The 24,548-nt window shown below is 37.5% G+C and overlaps 1 protein-coding gene across 2 annotated transcripts in view; it reads left to right on the plus strand.

Annotated features, from left to right (window-relative positions):
* Positions 1-9,239: 9,239 nt before the first annotated feature.
* DNAJC10 (DnaJ heat shock protein family (Hsp40) member C10) overlaps positions 9,240-24,548 on the plus strand; it is a 32,643-nt gene continuing 17,334 nt past the window's right edge. Inside the window, exons 1-12 of one of the 2 annotated variants that reach the window (XM_084892588.1) lie at positions 9,240-9,632; positions 11,085-11,433; positions 13,501-13,666; positions 15,659-15,709; positions 17,219-17,301; positions 17,540-17,671; positions 18,645-18,738; positions 19,489-19,566; positions 21,319-21,362; positions 21,834-21,971; positions 23,548-23,637; positions 24,251-24,364. In XM_084892588.1, the coding sequence (XP_084748714.1) occupies positions 11,230-11,433; positions 13,501-13,666; positions 15,659-15,709; positions 17,219-17,301; positions 17,540-17,671; positions 18,645-18,738; positions 19,489-19,566; positions 21,319-21,362; positions 21,834-21,971; positions 23,548-23,637; positions 24,251-24,364 (1,194 nt within the window). In that variant the 5' untranslated portion in view covers positions 9,240-9,632; positions 11,085-11,229. The remainder of the gene's footprint in view (positions 9,633-11,084; positions 11,434-13,500; positions 13,667-15,658; positions 15,710-17,218; positions 17,302-17,539; positions 17,672-18,644; positions 18,739-19,488; positions 19,567-21,318; positions 21,363-21,833; positions 21,972-23,547; positions 23,638-24,250; positions 24,365-24,548) is intronic. The other variant, XM_084892589.1, reaches the window with a different exon arrangement.

The raw sequence follows: 24,548 nt of genomic DNA on the forward strand, positions 1-24,548 counted from the left end.
TAAAAATGAAAGTTAATGTTATGAAAAACTGTTCATGTATTTTAAATTGATTGCTAAAGTATATTTGAACCAACCAAATTGTTCTAGGGAGACTAATGAAAGCAAGATAGAATATCTTTTCAGGAGGGGGTATGGGTAAGTATTTAAAGATATATGTTTCATGTTAAATTAAAAATCCTACTTGAGATTTGATCTTTCTTTCTAATAACTCTTCAGTCCCCAGGAGAAATTTATTTTTAAGTTCCTCTTATATTAATTCCAACTTTACATTCTGGAAAAAAGCAAGCGTATCTTCACACATTTAAGAAACCCCTTGAAAAGTCGGAGACTCTCCATGCTAAAAGGTACCTGATTATAATGCTTTTATGAACAGAGGGAATAGTTAGAAATTCTGATTCTAATCAGGAAGCAGGAATAATCTCAGAGAAAAGAGAAAGAATCAAAAAACAGCTAAGTAGCACTCAACTCTTGGGTTGGGTCAAATGTATGCCTTCATTCTACATAAATGTATTTATTAAACATCTATTATGGCCCAGACCTCCTAAAGAATAAATATCACAATAAGTATTAAAAGGCACCTCTTGCTCATGTGTCCTGGGAGCTAATCAAGCCAGGCAGGGAATCCCAACTCTGCCAACTATCTGTATGGTCTTGACCAAATCACTTGTCTTCTTTGAAGCTTGGTTTCCTCAACCATAAAATAAGTCAGTTATGCATACCTCCAAAGAAATTGTGAGGATTAAGAGAGTAAAAAAACATAAAGTAGCTAATAGAATCTCTGACATATTACAGACTATCCTTAATGATAAGGTTCTATTAATAGCTCTGGTCAGTTCTTATTGCCTTGGTTATCTATATATATATAAAAGCCTAAGCAACTGTTACAATTGGTCGACCAGTCACTATGATGCACACTGACCACCAAGGGGCAGACTCTCAAAGCAGGAGCTGCCCCCTGGTGTTCAGTGCACTCCCACAGCCAACCTCCCGTGGCCAGCCAACCTCCCATGGTCCCTCCCCACAGCCAGCTGTCCTGATGGGCCCTGATCACCGGCCAGACCGAGGGACCCCCCACCTGTGCATTAATTCGTGCACCGGACCTCCAGTATGAATAAAGGACTATAGGAAAAAATACTATCAGTTCTAAAACCTGTTCTTTAAAGCTCACCATTCCTACTCTTATCTTCTTATACATCTCCAAGCAATTTTGTCTCCCAAGTCACCAAGGACTCACAAAATTTAGGATCCAAGGTTATTGATCTAACAGAACTGATACCTGGGGTTGGAGGAGGTGGCAGTGCAAAGAACAGGGAAGGCATAGAATATATTAATTAAAAATGGAGTTGTCATTAAAATGAATAAGGTAATATTAGGTAAAAGTTCAAGTACACAATTCTTGGGATAAAATAGTAAAAGTAGGAAGTTTTCTTGGCAATTAGGTTGATCAGTGGTTCTCTAACTCTTGTCTTAGGATCCTTTTACATTTTTAAAAAATGTTGAGGATTTTGAAGTGCTTTTGTTTATATGCGTTATGTCTACTGATATATATCATGCTAAAAATGAATCACAAATTTTAGATATTTATTTTTTAAAATAATAAATCCATTAAATAAGAACACATATTTATGAAAAGTTTCCTAAAAAAGTGATAAGACAACAGGATTTTACATTTATGCAAATGTCTTTAATGTCTAGCTTTACAAAAAGGGCTAGATTTTCATATTTTATTTCTATATTTAATCTACTGTGATATGACACATCTTGTACTCTCTAAAAAACTTCATTGTACACTTGTGAAAGAGTGAGAGTGAACAAAATAATGTCTTATTGTTTTGAAAATAGTTTATAAAACAATTAGCCTCTCATTATTAGTATGAAACTAGTTTTGACATCATAGATACTTGCAAAGAGTTTAGGGGCCCCCAAAAGTCCCTAGCTGGTTTGGCTCAATGGATAGAGTTTCGGCCTGCAGATAAAGGGTCCTGGGATCAATTCCCATCAAGGGCATGTACCTCAGTTACAGGCTCTTCCTTGGCCCAGGCCTTGTTCAGGGTGCCTGCAGGAGGCAACCAATTGATGTGTTTCTCTCACATCGATATTTCTCTCTGTCTTTCCCTCTCTCTTCCACTCTCTCTGAAAATCAATGGGGGGAAAAAAATATATCCTCAAGTGAAGATTTTTTAAAAAAAAAAGCGCATTCAGTTTTATTTGATGATTTTAAATGTTAAAGAGGGAAAAGAAATAACCCCTGGCAACAGCATTTAATAAAGAAAAATTTCTTTAAGTATATAGTAGTCCCCCCTTAACTAGGGGGGATACATTCCAAGACCACTAGGGGATGCCTGAAACCTCAGAAAGTTTTGAAGCACATACACTGAGTGGCCAGATTATTATGATCTCTGAACACATAATAATCTGGCCACTCAGTGTGTGTGTGTGTGTGTGTGTGTGTGTGTGTGTGTGTATAAATTAGAGGCCCGGTGCATGAATTATTGCCCGGGTGGGGTCCAGCCAGCCTGGCAAGGGGGAGGGGACATGGGCAGTTGGCCGACCTGCCTGCTGGTTGAACTCCTGGCCAAGGGAACAATCTGCATATTAGCCTTTTATTATATAGGATATAAACAGAATGGCCATATTATTATGCGTTCAGAGATCATAATAATGTGGCCACTCAGTGTATATGTGTATCTCTGTGTGTGTGTTTTCCTGTATGTACATACCTATGATAAAGTTTAATTTACAAGTTAGAAACAGGGAGAGATTAACAATAATAATTAATAATGGAAAAAATATAACAATATACTATAATAAAAGTTATGGAAATGTGATCTCTCACTCTCAAAATATCTTACTGTACAGGGTGCCTGCAGGAGGCAACCAATTGATGTGGTGATATCCTGCCCATGGCATGAAATGAAGTAAGGTGGAATTTATTTAATACTTTCAGACTGAAGTTGACCATGGGCAACTGAAACCATGGAAAGCGATTTCATAGACTAGAAGGAATACTGCAAAACAAATTCACCAAGGCGGGAGTCATATAACTTGAATTGGTTACAATGAGTAATAAATTCCAAGGCAGTGAAAGTAAACTTTTCTGATTAAAAAAGACAAAGCAGCTTCAAGACTTAAAACACACACACCCATACACACACACACACACACACACACACACACACACACACACGCCCCACCCATGTTCTTTGTTTTCTTGTTCTGGCCACAAAATTTAAAGGGCACGTGGCTGGTAGAACAAGCAGAAGTTGCAAAAGACAAATGGTGGTTCTCTCTTACCTACAAAGAGCCTGATTAATTATAGAGACCAATTTCATTTTGGCAATATAAGAAAGCGGTGCTTTCAAAGCATTTTTATCTCAAACTGGTAGTAACCAAGGGTATAAAAAAGTAAACATTGGTTTAAATGACCCCCAGGGTTTATGGTATCAGGGGTAAGAGAAAATCCAAGTTTCTCCTTAAAGCAGAATAAGGAAACCCAAAGGTAAATTTGGCAGTAAAAATAATAGCTGATAATGTAGCAATTAGTACGTGTCAGGCTCTGTTCCTAAACATCTTTTCTGACAATGAACCAATGCCACTTCTACAATGGTTCACTTACTTTCTCACAATTGTTTGAGGAAAGCACTAGTCTATTCCCTTGGTTAGGTCTAAATCGCCCATTGACCAGAAAAGAATTACAAGGGAAATTAGAAAATATTTTGAACTGAATAAGGATGAAAATACAAGGAATCAAAATTTATGGGATGCCACTGAACTGGTCCTTAGAAAGAAATTGGTGGAGGAGGAGGGAACAAGACGGTGACAAAGGAGACTCCTGAACTTTCCTCTTGCCATACATGCACCAAATGTGCAGCTATACACGGAGCAATTCCCTCTGAACGAGATCCAGACACTAGCTCAGTGACTCCTGCACACAGGCAAATGAGAGAGTGCCACAAGATTGATAGAAAAAGCTGAGACACTCCTTCACCGAAACCCCTCTAACATAGCACCAATTAAGAAAGGAACCCCCCGGCCCGGCTTCCAACTTCTCCCTAATAAGTGAAGGGTTTGAACCTCACATCTAGCAACTCAACTTTTAAGACTCCCACCCCAGGGACAGGCTCTTGAGGGCCAAAAAGGTTAGCGTCCATGACACCCATGGGACTGTGGTGAACAGAGAAGCAGTGGTGCATGGACACTGGCCACAGCTATCCTCTCTCGCTCTCCCCCCCCCTTCTCCCCTCCTTCCTTTCTTCCTTCCCTCCCTCTCTTTTCCTTTTTCTCTAAAACCAATAAAAATATTTTAAAAAAGGAGGATCAGGCAAAAGCATTCATCTCCCAGTTTTTCCCTGTAAGAGGTCTGATTGCATACTTTACAAGCTGCTGCCTGAGGATCAGCTTCTAATTTAACATGCATCTAGAGGCCGGTTGCAATCCTCCAAAGAGACGGGGAAACCAATGGGCACATCCCTGCTTTCTCCATCTGGCTTATTCCAACAATGCAATCACATCCACAGTGTCTCCCTGAAAGAAACTCACTCACACAACTAACACCCCAACTTTTATGGATGCCAGGACCCCAAATCACCTAGTCCTGATAGCCAACAGGGCTTGATCCATCTCAGAATTCTGCCAGCATTGAGAACCTTAAACACTCAGTGGTAGCTGATTTTCATGGAGCTCAGCAAAAGGCCCAGTCCCTTCAGAGAGGACAACCTACAAGGAATCAGACTCAGACACCTTTATTCTAAATTTTTACCCTGATTTATTCCTTTGTATATTTTCATCATACATATTTTAAGTCATTTTCATATAAAGAGGACTTCATATAAAGTCCTTTTCCATTTCCTCCCATGTGAAATCTTCCCTTTATTGTGTCCATTGGCTCAGTCACAAAAAAAGTTCTTGAATGCCTGGACTCTAAAAAGAATGTGGTTTGTGCTAAACATCTACTTTGTGCTAAACATCTTCTTCGGAGAGTCTAGAATTTTGGTGCCTGCCAAGCAGAGGATGCCTCCGTGTCTATCTCCCAGTCAAAACTTTAGTCACTTGTTCCCTCATAAATCCCCTTGGACACAACCCTGTGCACCTGTTATTACAACTCCAGCATGAGTTGTGATTCCTGTGTGACTCCGCTGGGAGAGGATGCTTATAAGCCTCCACCTGATTTCCTCCAGACTCTGTCCACGCACCTTTTCCCTTTGCTGACTTTGTGTTCTTTCCCTGTAGCTCCTCCCCATTAGCCATCAGTACGATTCTAGTCTTAGTCTGAAGGACCATTCAAATAAATCATCAAATCATCATAATTGTAGGGACAGTGGGCACAGGGGTCAACCTGTATAGCTACCCTAAATGCAATGCCTCAACCAACCAACATCTCTAACTCCCTCATTCCTGTGTCCTTCTGTTCTTAAAAACAACCAGAGCCATTCTCACATTTTGCAGCATTTTTCTTTGGGTTTTGCTCAATGATTTATTTTGTCAATTCAACACTTTGTCTTCCATGTTTCAGGGATTCCTCAAAATCTCTGGTCCATTGAGGGTACTTGTTATTCCGTAACAGTGATGTAGATTTATTTTTAAAAGAATAAATTTCTCTGTCATCTCTAAAGATTTGCAGTGTGGGTAAGCTTGCAGGCACATTTTATCAATTTGTAACCTGATCTCCTGGTCTGTTGTTTATCAAGTAAAATGGAAAGAAAAAGTATTTCACTAGAACTGTCAATCCACACTTGCTTTGTGTTTGCTATCAATTCATCTTAGCAAGTATTTATGTAGGGATTAGTACCAATAAACCTAAAGTGTTTAATTACCACTTTTAATGAAATGTAGTGTCAAAATAATTGGAATGTAAGGAAATAAGCACAAAAGAAAGGTCAGTTACAGCTGGAGGCAGACCTGTTTATTGGAGATAAAAATATAAAATTACAATTACCATAGAAAAAGGGACAACTACAAATTCAACTGAATTCAACACATAGGTTGAATGCCAAGTCCACTAGTAAGTGCTGTAAATGATTTTAAAACATCAATCAATTTGTCCTTACAAATTAGGTCTGATTTAATAAAATATTATAATTTATCCCCAAAATCAAACTCATGTGATGGGTTATCATGTTCTTATTAAAAACTCTGTGACAATAACACCTTACTTAGCTTAAATAAATGCTGTCAAAAAATATTTCAATGAACTGATTGTGGTGTTTCCTTTCGTCATCCAACTTCTGCCATTACTTACTGCAGTGTTGGGCTAGTAGGTTAACTGTTCTTAGCCTCAGTTTTCTCATCTCTAAAAATGCCATGATAAATGCACTTGCTTCATAGTGTTGTTATGACAATTAAATATGTTAATGTAAGTAATATGCTTGATACAATACCTGGGAATATACGTAAGTTTCTCTTATTATGATTATCATTATCACTTCACACTGGCTAAGGAAACAGAAAACGGGTTATATTCCATTTCAACCATTTAGATTTGACTGTCTTTAGGCAAACCATACTCATCAACCTTCCTGGGCCTCAGTTTCCTCTATGAGTTTAAGGAACTTCCAAGTTCCTACCTGGTTCTAAAATCCCAAGTCTGTTAAGGAATTCTTTACTTAGAAACACCCATAATGTTCCTTCATTGTCCTTTGAGCACTTAAGCTCAAAATTGAGTCCCTATGAAATATGTTGTTTAAATCACTCACCAACATATTACTGTCTATTTGTACGCGTGAATGGGTGTGTTCTCCACAACCTTCCCCCTGGGGCCAGACAGTAAGGACATCAGGAACAAAGAACTATTCTTTCCTCTCTGCACATAATAAATCCTCAGTCTTCAGTTCTTTTCATGCGTATATTGAATAGATAGATGCCAAGCACTGCCCTAACTAGGTATTGAGGGAAAAGTAAATAAAATTTGATTGGGGGGAGGGGGAAGAGGAGGGTGGACAGGTTTCATCAAAGAAACAATGGCCTCTGCCAGCACTGGACAATTCCGTTCCTCCCCATAGGCCTCTGGTGCTTTTCAAGCTGCTGCCCTGGTGCTGGAGCTCAGAGGGAGGGAGTCAGAGGCTGGGACTCCAGCAGCTGTCTGTCTTCCTCAGCCTCAATCCCACTGGTTCTCACAGCCAGAGGCTGTGGGGCCTTCTCCTGGCACTGAAACCCTGGATGGGAGGCACGGTGTGGGGCTGAGAGAGATAAAAATCCCTCCTGATTTTTATCGGCACACATGGGTGTGGGACCAGCACGTTCTGCATCTACACACACACACACACACACACACACACACACACACGTCTTGATATGGCTTCTTCCTTAATTCCCTAGTGTAGGACTTCCATTCAGCAAGGTTTCAGGTGGTTCTGAAAGATGGTTGTCTTGTAATTTAGTTTTAATTTTGATGTGGTTGCGGGAGGAGGTGAGTACCGCATTTACCTACATCACCATCTTGACCAGAAGTCTTCAAAGGAATGTGTTTGTTTGAAATGGCCCAAATTATAATCGCAGAAAATAAGGTCTCATTGTATCACTGTGTTTAATGCACCAAATATTTAGAGTATTGCAAAGCAAAAAACAAACAAAAAAATTATTCCTAATCTCAAAGAATTCATTATAGTAGACAGACCAATGAAATGTAATTATATTCTGGTATGATAAATGCAATAATAGAAGATTGTGTGATCAAATCTGCTTGAATGGCTTACAGAAAATCATTTTCAGAAAAAAAAACATGAACTGGGTCTTGACAGATGAGTGGCAATTCTCTAGCTGGGACTAAAAATGAAATAAAGCAGTCCCTTTGTTGTGACATATTTCATGCCCTGTATCAAGTTTTGATTTATTATACTGAGGCTGGCAAGGCTTTGATTTCTCTGAACCAAGTGGACATTCCTGATGTCAAGTATCTGAAGTGGAAATGTGCTTTCAAATATCTTTCTGTTCCCCACGATGACCATTTTCTCACCAGATCCTATACATATTACCTCCTATTTTTTCTGTTTATTTCTCTGTATATGAACTAACTCCACCCTACTCCAAGCTCATCATCTATCACCTGGTCTATTACAATGGTCTCCTAGCCAGTTTTCCAATATTTGCTACTGCCCTCCCACAGTAGCTTAAATGGCAATATATATGGTAATATGCAAAGTGTCCTCTCAGGAGTTTGACTGGAAGACCAGGAGGTCAATCACTCGCTATGACGTGCATTGACCACTAGGGGGAGGCACGGAACAAAGGAAGGTCATGGCCAGCAGCCAGAAGGCACCGGATCAGCCCTGATTGCCAGCCAGGCCTAGGGATGCTACTCATGCATGAATTTTGTACACCGGGCCTCTAGTTTAAAAATAATCATAGCCCTTCCACATTTGGCAGAGGTAAAAGAAGGAGGGGGAGGGCAGTGAGTGACTGCAAGTTGGAGCCTTTCCATGGTGTCTCTGTGGGAAGGCAGCCTGACATAGGTTGGAACCTGAGTGAAGAGCAGCCAATATAAAGTGTGGGAACCCAAGCAGGATGAAGAGGGCAGCTGCACAGGAAAGGGGCTAGCACTAGCAATGGGAGATTGGTTACATGTGGGGGAACTGAAAGTTAAGTAGGTACATATAAAACAAGGATAATGGGAACCAGATTTCTCATTGTCAGGGAAAGGAGCTACACTTGAAGAAGGGAGGAAACTGGAATGATTCCTGTGGCATTATACTAAAATTGGAAGTTTTGGTGTAAACTCGTAGTTTCATATATATGTAAACATGAACTTGTGTATGTGTGTGAGTGTTAATGTACATATATTCCCTACCTGCTCTCAAGGGAGGGAAAAAGAGGGGGGACAGGAGAGAGAGAGAGAAATATCAATTTGTTGTTCCACTTATTTATACATTCATTGGTTAATTTTCATTGGTTGATTCTCCCATGAGCCCTGATCCGGGATTGTACCCACAACCTTGGTGTATAGGAGCAAAGCTCTAACCAACTGGGCAACCCAGCCAGGGCCCAAGCTTTCCTTTTTTTTTTTTTTTTTTTGCAAAATTTCCCTTCTGCCCACCCACCAGAACAATCCTCTGCAGCCCTGCCTTCCCTTCAAGAACGGGATCACAGGGAAATGGCAATCCCAGCTGGCCCTTTGGGTTTCCCTGTTGCCATAGCAACGGGCGCCGGAAGAGGCGGGCTCCGCTGGCCTGCGTCCGGAGCCCCCCCACCCACCCACCCTCCGGCAGCGCCAGTCCCACGAGTGCGGGGAGAGGCGTGGACTTTGCGGTTAGACAGCGTGTCCCTCAGCTCCGGGTTGGAACCGGAGCCGGATTCCGCGCCGACCGCCACGTCAACCTAAGTACACACCGCCCTCCCCGCCCGGCCGCCGCCGCCCCAGGCCTGTGGCGGGTCCGCCCGGGCCGAGCCGTCCCCGCCTTCCCACAGTGCCCCGCGCCGGGCCCCGCCCCCCTGCCCGGAGCCCGGCGTGCGGAGCCGGCGGAAGGTGGCTGCGCGCTGCTCCCCGCGCGGCGCACCCTCCCTGTCCCGAGCCGGCGGCCGGCGGTCCGAGAGGGCGCGCCTCCCTCCCGCACGCCCAGCACCGCGGCGCCCGGCCGGGCGGACCAGCCGAGGGCGCGGAGGACGGGGAGCAGCTGTGGAGGCGACCCCGCGGCGCCGAGGTGGGCACGGGCCGGCGCTGGGCCGCTCGGGAGGGAGGGCGGAACGGCCGTGCGCGCCGGGATTTGAACCCTCGTCGCCCGGCGACGGCCGGGCCACTGTGTTCTTGCGCCCCGTCTGCCTCATACTATTGCCTCCGCCGCCTTCCTCCCCGCCAGCCGTTCCCCCTTCTTGCTCCAGGTCCTCCCGTTAGCTTCCAGGACTCGGGCTCCTTCCTGCCTTTTCTGGCGGAGGCTCCGCACACCGGCCACGGGGGACCGTCCCTGGAGCCTATTGTCTCCATCTTCCCCTCTGCCCGCCTGCCGTCCGGGGCGGGGGCTGCCGGGGGCGTGGACCTGCCGCCGCCGCCTGCCCGCGCCCCCGCCCCGCGCCCGCTCACACACCCGCCGGGCTGGGGTCGGAGAGCGTGTTCTCCGCTTTTTCCCTCCGTGTGTTCCCGTGTGGATATTTATTAGTACGTAAACCTCACTGTATTTTACAAAGGTGTCTTTTGGTGGCATGAAGAAGAAGGTTTAGGAATGATTTACAGGTTAGGACAAAAACTGTACATGGACATTTAGGATTCAGTGCAGGGAGAACCTGAGGATGCTTAGGAAAATTAGCTTTTTTTTCTAAGCATGATAAGATCTCTGGAAGCAAAGTTTATACACGTTTCCATGCGATCTGACCTCATTTTTCCCCCCCGACACAGGTGAGCATGTCGATATAGCTGATTCCCTTCTTTTTCTTATTTGTGTTTCTGCCAAACGGAGACTTGGCAATCAAGTTACACCGTTAGCTTGTGGTTCTTCTTCTCCTACTTTTGTAAAATAGTTTCTGCTTATATGTCATGTGAGCACCTTCTGGGAAAACGGCCTGCTATGTAAGTTGTCTGTCATAGCAGTAAAAAGCCACTGCCGTTTGTAGAAGGGGTATATGGAAACACAGACCCGCTGGAAGGCACCTGTCCTTTCCAGCCCCCCTCCCCCACCCAAAGGCTGTTCCCTCCAAGTGAAATCTGATTAAAATGAAAACCGGATAGCTTTAAAGATGCCAAGAAGTAGCCAAAAAGGAAGTGGTATTACAAAAGGACCAAGCTTAGAGCTGGGTAGAAGAAGGAAGGAAACGGTGCCCTGGTTACCCCCCTCTCCCTCTCCACCCCACCCCTACCCCTCCTTGTATTCTGGTGCTGAACAGAACAAATTGCTGAGTTTATAAAATGTCCTGGCTAGCTATAACCACACACTAGCTTTCACTTTGTGCCTGCTGTCTCTTGGGTGATTTCACCAATCTGGATACCTGGGTGTGGAAGCAGCAAAAAGGGGCCCCAAAATAATAGATCCCGGATACTCCCTCTGATTCTCTATTTACTGGAGATTGTATCGCTGACCACGTTATGGAATAAGTAGTGTTATTGCTGGGTTTGGGGTCGTTGTTTTTTAATGTATTTTAACTGCTCGGTTTCCTCTCTTTAGATTAACATTTGGAAGACAATTGTGTGATCTTTGAGTCACCCGTGGAGTAATGTGGACAGAGGTTGTCGACCTTGCATGTTCTATCAGCCGGACCCAGCGGTGTATATTCATGTTCACTTAAATCAGAACTTGTATAAGAAAAAGAATGGGAGTCTGGTTAAATAAAGATGACCGGGTTAGAGACTTGAAAAGGGTCATTCTCTGCTTTCTAATAGTGTATATGGCTGTGTTAGTGGACACAGATCAGGATTTTTACAGTTTACTTGGAGTATCCAAAACTGCAAGCAGTAGAGAAATAAGACAAGCTTTCAAGAAGTTAGCATTGAAGCTTCATCCTGATAAAAACCCGGTAGGTAAAAATTTCTTTTTAAACATAGTCTCATTAATGTATATTAGTAACTTTGGATATCTACTTAAATCATACGTGCTCAAAATGCTTAAGAACAATCACATGTTAAAAATTGTAATTCAGACCGAGACCGGTTTGGCTCAATGGATAGAGCGTCGGCTTGGGGACTGAAAGGTCCCGGGTTCGATTCCGGTCAAGGGCATGTACCTTGGTTGCGGGCATATCCCCAGTAGGGGGTGTGCAAGAGGCAGCTGGTCGATGACTCTCTCTCATCGATGTTTCTAGCTCTCTATCTCTCTCCCTTCCTCTCTGTACAAAATCAATAAAATATATATATATATATATTTTAAATTGTAATTCAACTTATATATTAAAAACATAATAAGCAAAAGTGTTTAGAACAATATAAAGGCTTGTCAGTACCAAAAATGCAATTACCTCTTAATTTGAAAACTAAATTTCCAACAGTTCTATTACAGATGTTAATTCCAAAGCAGAAAGTGTCTGCGAAGTAGTTTTCTTAGTAAAGTAGGGTAAGATCAAGTATTTTAAAACAGTAAAAAAAAAATTATTTTCTTAGAAGTTAGAGAGTATGTCTTGGTAAAAATGGCATGCTATTAATGGTAATGCTGTTACTATTTCACTATTTTCTCCCATGCACAAGTTTAAGGCCAGAGTCAGGAAGTATTTTAAGTAAAACCTGAGAACAGCCAACTCCAGTTAATTCTAATAATAAATATTTGCTTATGTGTCCCATAATGTAATCTTTCAAAACTGAATTAATTTTAATTCTTATATGTCTATAATTCACCTAATTAATTTTGTTGAGATTTGATACTCATCAAGGAGAGAGAGGAGTTCTAATTTTCTATTTTCTAGATAGAATTTTTTAAAGGATTATTTTGATGGCATTAAGCTGAGCACTAGAATCAGTATTTTTCTAAAACTCTCATTACTTGGTAATCTTTCCCCAGAATCTGTATTCTGCTATTTTAACATGTTTTTATTGATTTTTAGATAGGGAGAAAAGGAGATGGAGAGGAACATCTTATCAGCTGCTTCCTGCTGGGGATCAGCCTGAAATCCAATCCTGGTCTGTGCCTTGACCAGGGAGTCAGACTGGTGACTTCCTGGAGTGGAGGCCAATGCTAAATCCACTGAGCTCTACTGGCTGGCCTGTATTCTATTTATAGGATTTTTATTTTTCTTAGAAATTTCAGAATGCGATTTTTTTTTTGTTTATTTCCATATGAAAAATGGTTGATCTACGAGTAAGTATTATTTGGATGAAAGCATTCTTCAAAAACTAATTATTGAACCGTAACAAATAAGGACTATTTCCAATCCAGTTTTAAATTGTTACTCTGATACTGATTTTTATTTATTAGTAATTATCTGATGAATTGGGGCACGTACTTTTTATTTAGTTAATATATTAGTTTTGCGTCAAATGGCAAAATAGCCTACAAATTTCTTTGTAATTGTGTTAGGGGCAACAGATAATACCTAACAATACAAAGGATTTTCAAGGGTTCATAAGTTGGCCTTTTCTCAGTTGCATTTCTTGGAAGTAATGACTTACATTGTATAATCACATCTATCAGACTTTTGAGGCATCAGTTCTCATTTTTCTTATACTTTTAAGATTCACATTCTTGCCGAAACTGGTTTGGCTCAATGGATAGAGCGTTGGCCTGCGGACTGAAGGGTCCCGGGTTCGATTCCGGTCAAGGGCATGTACCTTGGTTGCAGGCACATCCCCAGTTGGGGGTGTGCAGGAGGCAGCTGATCAATGTTCCTCTCTCATCGTTGTTTCTAACTTTCTATCCCTCTCCCTTCCTCTCTGTAAAAAATCAATAAAATATATTTTTTTTTTCAAAGATTCACATTCTTTAAAAATCCTTCTTTATTTCCACCCATGATAACCCACTTCATATTGTACTACTACTCCTTATTTGAATATCTGTTCTCCCAAAAACCTTGGGATTAAATTAAATTTAGATATAGATTCTGAAGATACTTGATTATATATCTGAAATAAGTGTTATATCTAATGTTTTTTAATAGAATAACCCAAATGCACATAGTGATTTTTTAAAAATAAATAGAGCGTATGAAGTACTCAAAGATGAAGATCTGCGGAAAAAGTATGACAAATACGGAGAAAAGGGACTTGCAGATAATCAAGAAGGAGGCCAATATGAAAGCTGGAATTTTTATCGTTATGATTTTGGTAAGATAATATACCTTATGAAATGATTGTTTTTTATTTGGATAAATTTAGAAAATTAATTTTGTTTCATCACTTAGCTTATGTAGTTAATACGTTTTGCCTTGACTCTTTTTAATGTAACAGGAGTGTAATTCAAAAGAAAAATCAGGTGGTAGCTATTATCTGAACAAATATGAAGGTATTTGGATCATAATCTTGTAAAATATTTGTAAAATAAGGTTTGCTCTTTAATTTAAAAATACTTACATTAAAAGTTAAATATTGAAGCTTTTCAAGATTTTTAGAACAAGCATCATATTTTCCAAGAAAAGCTAGTTTCTTTTAAGTTTAATAGTGGTCACTTCAGTAGAAATGCCATCTTTAATGTTGTACAGTGTTGACAGGAATAAGAAATGAGACAAGAGCAGAGATGGTAAACAAGTTTAAAAAATCAAGGGAAAGCCCAGCTGGCGTGGCTCAGTGGTTGAGTGTCGACCTATGAACCAGGGAGTCACGGTTTGATTTCCCCACAGGGTACATGCCAGGTTGTGGGTTCAATCCCCACCGAGGGCTGTGTAGGAAGCAGCCAGTCAGCAGTGACTCTCTCATCATTGATGTTTCTCTCTCTCCCTCTCCATTCCTCTCTGAAATAAAATATATATATATATATATATATATATATATATATATATATATATATATATATAAGTATGTATGTATATGTATATATATATGTATGTATATGTATATATATATATATGTATTTTTTTTAAATCAAAGGAAAGTGAGAATAAGCAGGTATCAAGGCAAGAGGGAACTTTCAAGTACCTAAATCATTAACTAACCTCAAATGTAGGCTAAGAATTGAAGTATGCCTTTATATTCAACTAAAGACTATTTTCAATTTATAGCTATTATATATGTTTCTTAAGACTAGCTTTCTTTTCAAAATATTATTTTCAGGTATATCACTACAGCATGATAGCCTATTTCAGGTGTCAGCAATTTACATTTCACAGTCTAAATCTAGCCTGCCACCTATTTTTGTAAAGTTTTATTGAGTACAGGCATATCTCATCTCATTGGGATTCACAGGTCTTGCGTTTTTTTACAAATTAAAGGCAAGACCCTCCACCAGCAAAAAGATACACCTGCCTTTGATCCTGCCTTTACTGTGGTCTGGAACCAAACCACGGTATTTCTGAGTTATGCCCAAACAGTTAGGTTCATTTATTTACGTGTTATCTGTAGCTGCTTTCACACTTCAGGTGCAGGATTGAGTAGTCGTGACAGAAATTATATTTCCCACAAAGCCTGAAATAGTTACCAACTGGCCTCTATAAAAAAAGTTCGCTGACCTTTGGTCTATATCCATCACTAATATTATTTGGATGTTTCATAATAGTGAGAAATTTTATTGCATTGGTTTTTATTATTGTAAATAAAAATTTATATTTACTTAATAAGTTTGTCTCTACCTCTGTAAATATTTTAATTATAAAACTTTTAGCCATAGAATATAATTTTAAATGATGCCACTTATTAAAAACATATAATTGAAAAATAAATGAGGTCTGTAGTCTAGTTAACAGTAATGTACCAGTGCCAATTTCCTGGTTTGGATATTGTTCTAAAACTGTATAACATGTCAGCTAGGGGAAGCTTAGGAAAAAGATAAATGAGAGTCTGTACAACTATTTTAAAAGAAAAAGTTTTTAAAAAATAATACGAATTTGCAGTGAAGATAAAATTTTGTGAATATTGGGAACCCAACAAATACACACACCTATGACAATCCAAATCAGAAACTAATATCTCGATCGCTCTTTAAAGGTATCACCAGCGGTTTTGTGTACTCTTGGTCTCTCAGTTTGTTGCATATTTTTCAACTTTGAGGTTTAGTAATCTGGTTTTTGATGATTAAAACAAGAGTAAGTAACCTATTTTAAGTGTGGCAATTTACTTTTATGATGAAGTTTTAATTTTATAATTTTTATGTACTTTTAAAATTAGGTATTTATGATGATGATCCTGAAATCATAACATTGGAGAGAAGAGAATTTGGTAAGTTTATGGGTATACAGTTATCATCAACTTTCCTTCCGTTGTCTTAATGAACTTTAATGGCTTCACTGTGCAATAGCTACAATTATTCCTCACATCTTATAGCATCATATGAATTGAAACCTCTATGCATCATATGAATTGAAACATCTATGCATGTGTGTTTGTGTATGATTGACACATTTGAAATTATAATGAACCAAGATAATTTTATTCTACATCATTATTTTTTATATTATTAAAATATTTTTACAACATTTTAGATTATGTTAAGTGAAAAAGAGCCTAAAACAAAATTGTATATGCAGTGTAATACAAATCATGCAAAAGGCCAAAGAACTGATAAAATTCTAAATTATACACCTTGTCTATAATGTATGGGTTAACTGTTCTTCCCATAGGTTTTTGTGTCTTGTAATTGAAATGTAGGTAAATATTTTACTAATTAACCTAAATCAGTTACACAATAGTATGCATGTTTTGATGTCTTAATATACTTCCTATAACTATGAAACTTTATTTAAAAATTCACTGATTTTGATGTGGAATTATATGAAAACTTTAGACAAAAGCAAGGTGTATTCACCTTTTTATCTTAAATGTTACATTGTTAAAAATTTTAGATGAATAAATGTTGACTTACATAAAATTACTATATATGAAAAATAGAAAATATGCTAATTAACTGGGATGCTGTAATGGGTTGACCGAACAGGAGGAGGTTATACACGCAGGGTCAGGGACAGGGTGGCAGGGGCCTCTGTCTGCCTGCACTGGGGAGGTCCTGATCCACAGAGGCCCCTGCTGCTCCAGGGGCTGGAGAGGGAGGCAGGGCCCAGGGAGCGAGACAGGGCTGGACCCGTGACTCAAGGGTGAGTGCTGCTGAGCTATTTCGAATCACGTGCTGGGCTCCTAGTAGATTATAGTGTATAATATATTGTTGGCTACACATTATGTGGTGTGCAAATCTATTATTTTACAAAATAAGGTGTGTTTTTTTGAATTGTTAAAAATCTTGATACTTTTCAAATAATGGCAGTTTTTCAAGGGAAATGTTTGAAGGCAAAGATTAAATTGAATCCCAGAGTCCTTACTACATCAAATAGACCTCTTATTCCATTCTTTCAGAATTTGAAATAACTGTCAGAATTGATTGGCTCCATGTTTACCTTATGCTGCAGATAGGAAAAGAGCTTAAAACTCAGTTCATTCTCTTACTGTTTTCTTCATTTCTCTCATCCATGAGCTTTGGGTGTTGCTTCCTTTCTTTTTACAGCTTCATGGTGAGATGGTATCAAGCAGTTCGAGGTTTCGAAGAGTTTCTTTAAAAAGGTATTATTTGACAGTTGAAGTACATTTTCTTATAGAAAAAAATTGTACAGAAAGTTATTGGTGAAGGCAGTATGAAAGATGTATGACTTTCTTTCTGATCTCAACAAAAATTTTTTAACCAAACTATGCACAAACCTGTGACTAGTCTTAAGTTGTTTTGGTTTCATGTACTTTCAGATGCTGCTGTTAATTCTGGAGAGCTGTGGTTTGTGAACTTCTACTCCGCAGGCTGTTCACACTGCCATGACTTAGCTCCTACGGTGTGTATTTTTACATCCCGACTACTAAAGCTTTTCTATTTCTAATTGATCTGTTATTTGAGTTTTTTAATATATTGGAATTTTCCTATTAATAGCAATTTTATCTATCAGTAGTGATTATGTATGTTCACATATTTGTGGTTTTATTTGCTAAAAATAGTCTTTTAAGTATTTATAGCTTGAAGAATGCTCAAGAGAAGTGTCCAAAGAAATACTTATGTTTCCTTTTTTCTCGTAGTGGAGAGACTTTGCTAAAGAAGTGGATGGGTTACTTCGAATTGGAGCCGTTAACTGTGGCGATGATAGAATGCTTTGCCGAATGAAAGGAGTGAACAGTTATCCCAGCCTCTTCATATTTAGGTCTGGAATGGTAAGGGATAAAGTTAGCATTTTTTAAACTTGGGGAACTTTATGATAAGGAAAATACTAGAGAAAGTACAGTATGAGAATTTATAGAATGCTTTGATATTTAAGTTTTATTTTAGGTACTAGCCCTTCTCTAGTCATAATGAACATTTTGAGTATTACGAATACTTTTAGATACCATTACAGTTGACTTGGAATAATAACATAGAGGTTAGTGGCACTTATAAAAAAATGCGTAGCCTGACTGGTGTGGCTCGGTGGTTGAGTGTCTACCTATGAGCCACAGGTCATGGTTTGATTCCTGGTTAGGGCACATGCCCATCCCCAGTAGGAGATGTGCAGGTGGCAGCTGGTCAATGATTCTCATCATTGATGTTTCTCTCTCCCTCTCCCTTCCTCTCTGATATCAATAAAACAAAAACAATTTTTTTAAATGTGTATAACTCAAGTGAGCGCTCTGCATGCACAAATTCCCAATCTCCAGTTGACCCTTCACAGTAGTTTGAACATCAGACAGTTAAAAACTGAATGGGCCATTTGAAAAATTCCAAGTATAAGTGGACCTGGGCAGTTCAATCCACATCATTCAATGGTCAAATGATGACTTTCAAAATTAAATGTTCACCAATTTCTGTTTCTTTCTTAAAGAACATAGTATAACCAATATGCATATTCTACTTTATAGTTTACAAAGTATTTTCAGGTATTGTCTCATTGAATATAAAATTCTGATGTCCTTTTTCCCCCCCGGTTTAAGTGATAAAACTGAAACAAAAATCATTATAAATAATATTAAAAATGTCTTCCTTGAATTCTATACAATCAAGATTTTCAGCATATCAGTTGGAAATACGTTGTACATTAAGAGACATCTTACTGTATTTTTTAAAATAATGTAGAATCAAAAGTATTCTTTTTAGTGGTGTTTTTAAAAGAAAAAGTAAAGCATGTTTCCCTTTTTATTAAAAAACCAATAGGCTGCAGTGAAATACCATGGTGACAGATCAAAGGACAGTTTAGTGAGCTTTGCCATGCAGCATGTCAGAAGCACTGTGACGGAATTGTGGGCAGGTAATTTTATTTTCTTAATTTGCTTGATTTTTAAGGCTACTTTGAAATTTATATTTTAAGTTTTTCAGCGGCAGTATTAATATTTTGGTCATAATGTTAAAATTTTAAAATACTTTTTTGATGCTTTTAGAAGGGAATTGTGTCTTTTGTTCTGACCACTACTAAGTAGTAGGCATTTAACAAATGAATTGTATGTGTACGGAAACTAAAGCAATTAAGATATGGGAAATAGATGTGAGGTGGGGCTAGAGCAGCGGTTCTCAACCTTTTTAATGCCGCAACACTTTAATACAGTTCCTCATGCTGTGGTGACCTCCAACCATAAAATTATTTCATTGCTACTTTGTAACTGTAATTTTGCTACTGTTAATGAATTGTAATGTATATTTGTTTTCCAATGGTCTTTACATTCAGTAACAGTAGCAAAATTTGGGGAACTGGCAGTATTTCATGACTAACAGGAGGATGTGTAATGCATTAGTGGCATGGGAAGGAATATGGCTGGCTGACGGGGTAGATATTAGCAATTTGAGCTTCCTGATGAAATAATGAATTTACATTTTATGTGATGGGGGAAAAATGGAGCGCTGGTGAATGAATTTTACAAACTCAAGGATTTTTAGAAAATCCTCTCTACTCAGAATGGATTGGAAGAGGGTGAAATTAGGAAAGGGGGGAAAAAAACATTTAGAAAACTGTTTTCATTATCGAGTAACAAGTGATCAGAAATTTGCTTTATTTTCTTTTAAGGAAATTTTGTTAACGCCATACAAACTGCTTTTGCCTCTGGTATTGGCTGGCTGATAACGTTTTGTTCCGAAGGAGGAGGTAATTTATTCATTATTTTGTTACGAAGAGACTGTGACATATAATTTTTAAATGACAATCTTTACTTTTTCAGCTTTATTAAGATATAATTAAATAGCCTTGTGTAACTTGGATTTGATACATTTAACAAAATGATTACCACCATAGCATTAGCTACCATTTCCATCTTGTTAAATAATTGCCATTTCTTCTCTGTGGTGAGAACATTTAAGATGTACTCTCTGAGCAACTTTCAAGCATACGTATAGTAAACTATTGTTAGCTATAATCACTATATGTTGTACATTAGATCCTCAAGACTTGCTAATCTTATAACTGGAAGAATGTACCCTTAGACTAGGTGACTATCTTGAGTATGCTACTATAATTGATTGTTCACTTCAAACTACAATTTATATACAAGGTTATAATTTTTTACTTAAGAAATATTTTTATTTCTATTTTCACATAAAAGGTTTTTAAAGTATTGTTTATGATTTCTGTTCAGTGGGCAAATTTTCAGCCTAATTTTATTCACAGTAAATGGTATGTTCAGATAGTCACAGATGTACATATTTATCAGTTTGCAAAAATAGTCATTTACAGATACAGTCCTCTCAAAATAATAATTTTTGGAGTTATTGACTTTGCCTCATACGTATACATATAAATATGTGTACATGTTTACCTTATATTTTTGAAGATGACAACTTTCTATTTATAGGAACCTTTCCCTCTGTAGATTAAGGTGAAAATACCCTACCTGTCAAACCACAAACTAAAATGTATTTAAGCAATTTGATTGGCTAAAAATTGGTCCCAATATTACAAAATATTCTAATTCAGCCCCTGGCGTGGCTCAGTGGTTGAGTGTTGACCTATGAACTAGGAGGTCACGGTGTGATTCCAGGTCAGGCCACATGCTCAGGTTGCTGGCTCCATCCCCAGTAGGGGACATACAGGAGGCAGCTAATCCATCTCTCGTCATTGATGTTTCTGTCTTTCTCCCTCTCCCTTTCTCTCTGGAATCAATAAAAATATTTTAAAAGAAAAGAAATACTCTAATTCATTAATATTTTTTCATATGTTTAATCCCAACATGAATCTTCCTGAAACTTAATCTCATAGTCTTTATGCTGCCATGTTAAGGAGGTATTACCTTGAAAATAAAATCACCCTTTATTTGTCCATCCTTGAGGAGTTTATTCATTTTGGCCTAATGCACAAATTTTTGTCCATTTATTTACACATGAAAAAAACTCTTAAAATTCGAGATTCTACATATCTCTGTAGGCTCTGTGATGCTACAGGCTCCCTTCAAAGTTATCTCATTTAGTGTTAGTATTTATATTTACAGAACTTTTATAAAAATAATGAAGAGGCTATTTTGTCTTATTTTAAGGATGTTTTTACATAATTTTTATCAAAAAAAAGTTTATTACATGTTATTTCTCCACAATTGTAAGATATCTAAGGTAAAGGGGATTATTGATCAGAGAAATTTCAGAGTAAGATCCTAAAGGAATGCTTGAGAGAAAATTACCCCTTTTCTCTTTAGCTGGAAATCCTAGGAATCTAAGGGGAATAAAAGAATGAGTGAGTGAGAGTGGTAATGTGTATGTAGAATGAAACTTTGACCGCAGTAGTTATCTAGTGAATAAAGATTTCAGTATTTACCAATAGAGCTCAAATAACTGCCTTAGAATCAGCATGACAGCTTTGTGAAAAGGCAATGGAGGTATACACTCAAAAGAGCTATTTTTTTCCTTCCAGATTGTTTGACTTCACAGACACGTCTCAGGCTTAGTGGCATGTTGGTAAGCATGAATTATTTTGTAAGACTTCTAGCATATAGCCATGTCAAAAAATAAAAAAACACCACACACACACATTTAAAAATGGATTCTAGATATTGTTTTTGGTAGTTTTTTGAACATTTAACTTGCTTATTTGTAACCTTTCTTATTTTCTGATAAATGTAGTCATAGTTGTAGATTTCTAATAATGAACTGTTTTCAGTAATTTTGGCATGTGGTGCTTTCATTGTCATTCACTACTAAGTATTCTTTAATTATGAAGTCCTTTTTAACCAGAGTTATATATCAGTGTTTTTATCATTTCCAAACTTTATTGTTTTGTTTGTTATTTTGTTATTTAGTTAGCTCTCATCATACAATGTTTGGGTAAGTAGTCTTTGTTTTTGATACTTTGTTGTTGAAGCTCCCTTTGTGGGGAAACTTGGTCTTCCATTTGGCCTTTGTTTTTATTGTTTTTTCTTTCTATTTTAGGATGGTCTTGTTAATGTAGGATGGATGGACTGTGCCACCCAGGCCAACCTTTGTACAAGTTTGGATATAACAACAAGTTCTACCGCCTATTTTCCTCCTGGAGCCAGTTTAAATGATAAAGAGAAAAGCAATGTTTTGGTATGACTCATTTTCATTTCTTTGAATGCACACACTTAACTATGTTGTTTGTAATCAAAGAATAAGAAAATGAATCAGTTTATATCATCTGAATTTGGAACGTTTAATAATCTAGAACAAATTTAATTCCTGGGATTCTGTTTAATACATTCTTCGGTTTATAAAGTCTGCTATAAGAATTATTTTTAACTGATATAAACTATTATATTTTCAAACTATTATATTTTCATCCTTAGGTTAAATGAATTTTCATTAGTTTCTATTTATATATTTTCTGATGTTAAAATACAAGTCATTGGTCGGTTTGGCTGGAACCCAGTATTTATTTTTTTAAGCACCCTGTTAGATTCTGGTGTAAACTCAGTGCGGTGATCTACCGGTATGGTTCACCTCCCTCATTTTAAGAATGAAGAAATTGAGGGTCACGCTAGTTATCAAGGAGTTGAGATATAAATAATGAGATATCAGACAAGTTTCTAAGAAACTCCAAAAAAAAAGACTCAAAAAATTAACTTTTTTAATTTTCTTTTCTGTAAATTGTTTTTTTGATGTTGATAAACAGACATATTCATTACAGAAATTTATATATAGTAAAGAAATGTTTAAAAAAAAGATGTAAAATTCACTGAAATCAAATCACCAATAGACCAGTACTGTCAAATTTTGGTGAATATCCTTCCAGATCTCTGCTTAGGTGTGCATACAATTAGGACTTGGTGCTGACAACTCTTCGGTTTTATCTGTGGCCTAGGTCTCTGCTTCCACTCCAGACTGCATTCTAGTGCTGCACTCTTTATTATAGTAACAGCTGCTTCATTGAGAATTAGACCACCAGATAGTTCTGTGAGAAAAATATGCTAAGGATGAAATATGGGCAGAAGTAAAGGAGATGTGTTAGAAGGGAGGTGTGGCTTCTTCAATTATTTGTTTATATTTTAAATGAGACCTAGTTCTAAAACACATTTAAAATAAGATCTTTACCAGTATAGTTTACTCTGCAAAACCCATAGGTAGTTTGGTTTTTTGAACATTATTTCTAAAAAACCTGTATAATGTGCCTTTTCATTTTCTAGTTATAAGTTCTTATCTTAATTCCTATTGATTATTGATTGGGGTATGAAGTGTCATGGATCATCAAATACTCTATAGTGTTTTAACAATTCTTAAATAATGGGTAAAGCATTGGCATTCTGTATGAAACATGGTTAGCATTAACATTGAACTGAACATAAGATAGCACTTTCCTCATGATGCAGTTACTCCAGGGTGTGGTGGGGATTATTGTAGAACACACAGAACAGTTAATGGGCAATTCCAGGCAACAAAACACCTAATAATGAAATTTGTCTTACATAACTTTTTTTAAAAAACAACAACCCAGTTATACAATTTTTAATAATTGCCAAAATATAATACTTTTTTTTAAAGATAACATTTAGAATAAACAGCTTGAAAACTATTTAACTTCTGTGACTTTTTTCCTTAAAAGTTCTTCTGTGGAAACAACAACAAAAAAGACACTAAAGTAAATGGATGTTGACTTAAAAAAAATTACAATATGATTTTCTTATTCTAGTTTCTTAATTCATTGGATGCTAAAGAAATATATTTGGAAATAATGCATAATCTTCCAGATTTTGAACTACTTTCGGCAGACACACTAGAGGTAATATTTTTATAATGATAAATAACATTGCTAACATTTCAAGTCTTAATAGTTTAGCCAACATTTGATTTATTCATCACTAGAGAGAAAGTACGTAGTAGTTTCAAAGGATTATATATCAGTCAATTTTAGGTTACCGGTAAACTCCAATTGCCAGAGCTGCTGGTGGCACAGGGAGGATCTGTAGTTTTGTAAAACTTAACCAGTACTAAAGGGCTTCAGGAATGTCATAAAAGCAAGATTTTGATCACAAAGCCACTTTGGATCTGATTTGAAACTTTATGTTCTTGCTTACAGAACTATTTATATTATTCAGTGAGTAATTAAGAAGCAGCTTCAGAAATACTTATAGTAGAATCAGTTGTCTACTTTAACATTTTAAAATGTAGTGACTTTTATCCTTCTGTAATCTTATATAATTGATTTACATGGCATTATCCCAAATAAACTACAAAATAAAATATGGATGTGCCTGAATTTTTTACATTATTTTGAAGTAATAGTTAGGATTATTCAAATTAACTCTAAGAGAATAAAAAGAAATATTAGAACTCAGAAATATTATTTCCTTCCTGTCTCACATTTCTTTTTAACTTTTTAAATTACTTTTAAGGATCATTTGGCTCATCATCGATGGCTCTTATTTTTTCATTTTGGAAAAAATGGAAATTCAAATGATCCTGAGTTGAAGAAACTAAAGACTCTACTTAAAAATGAACATATTCAAGTAAGAAAAATGTATTCTGCCCAGCTTTCTGCTTCTATGTTTTCTTATTAATTCAATACATGAAGTTATATTTTAAATAACTGGTTTTCTTCCACAATGTATGAAAATGTCAGCCTTTTTCTTTATTCTCTGCTTCTGGGGTCTCACATGAAAAGGTTTCTTTCTCCCCACCTCAAGATTATAT

This window comes from Pipistrellus hanaki (genome assembly GCF_964339955.1).
Source record: "Pipistrellus hanaki genome assembly, chromosome: 8".
In the NCBI taxonomy this organism is placed as follows: Eukaryota; Metazoa; Chordata; class Mammalia; order Chiroptera; family Vespertilionidae; genus Pipistrellus; species Pipistrellus hanaki.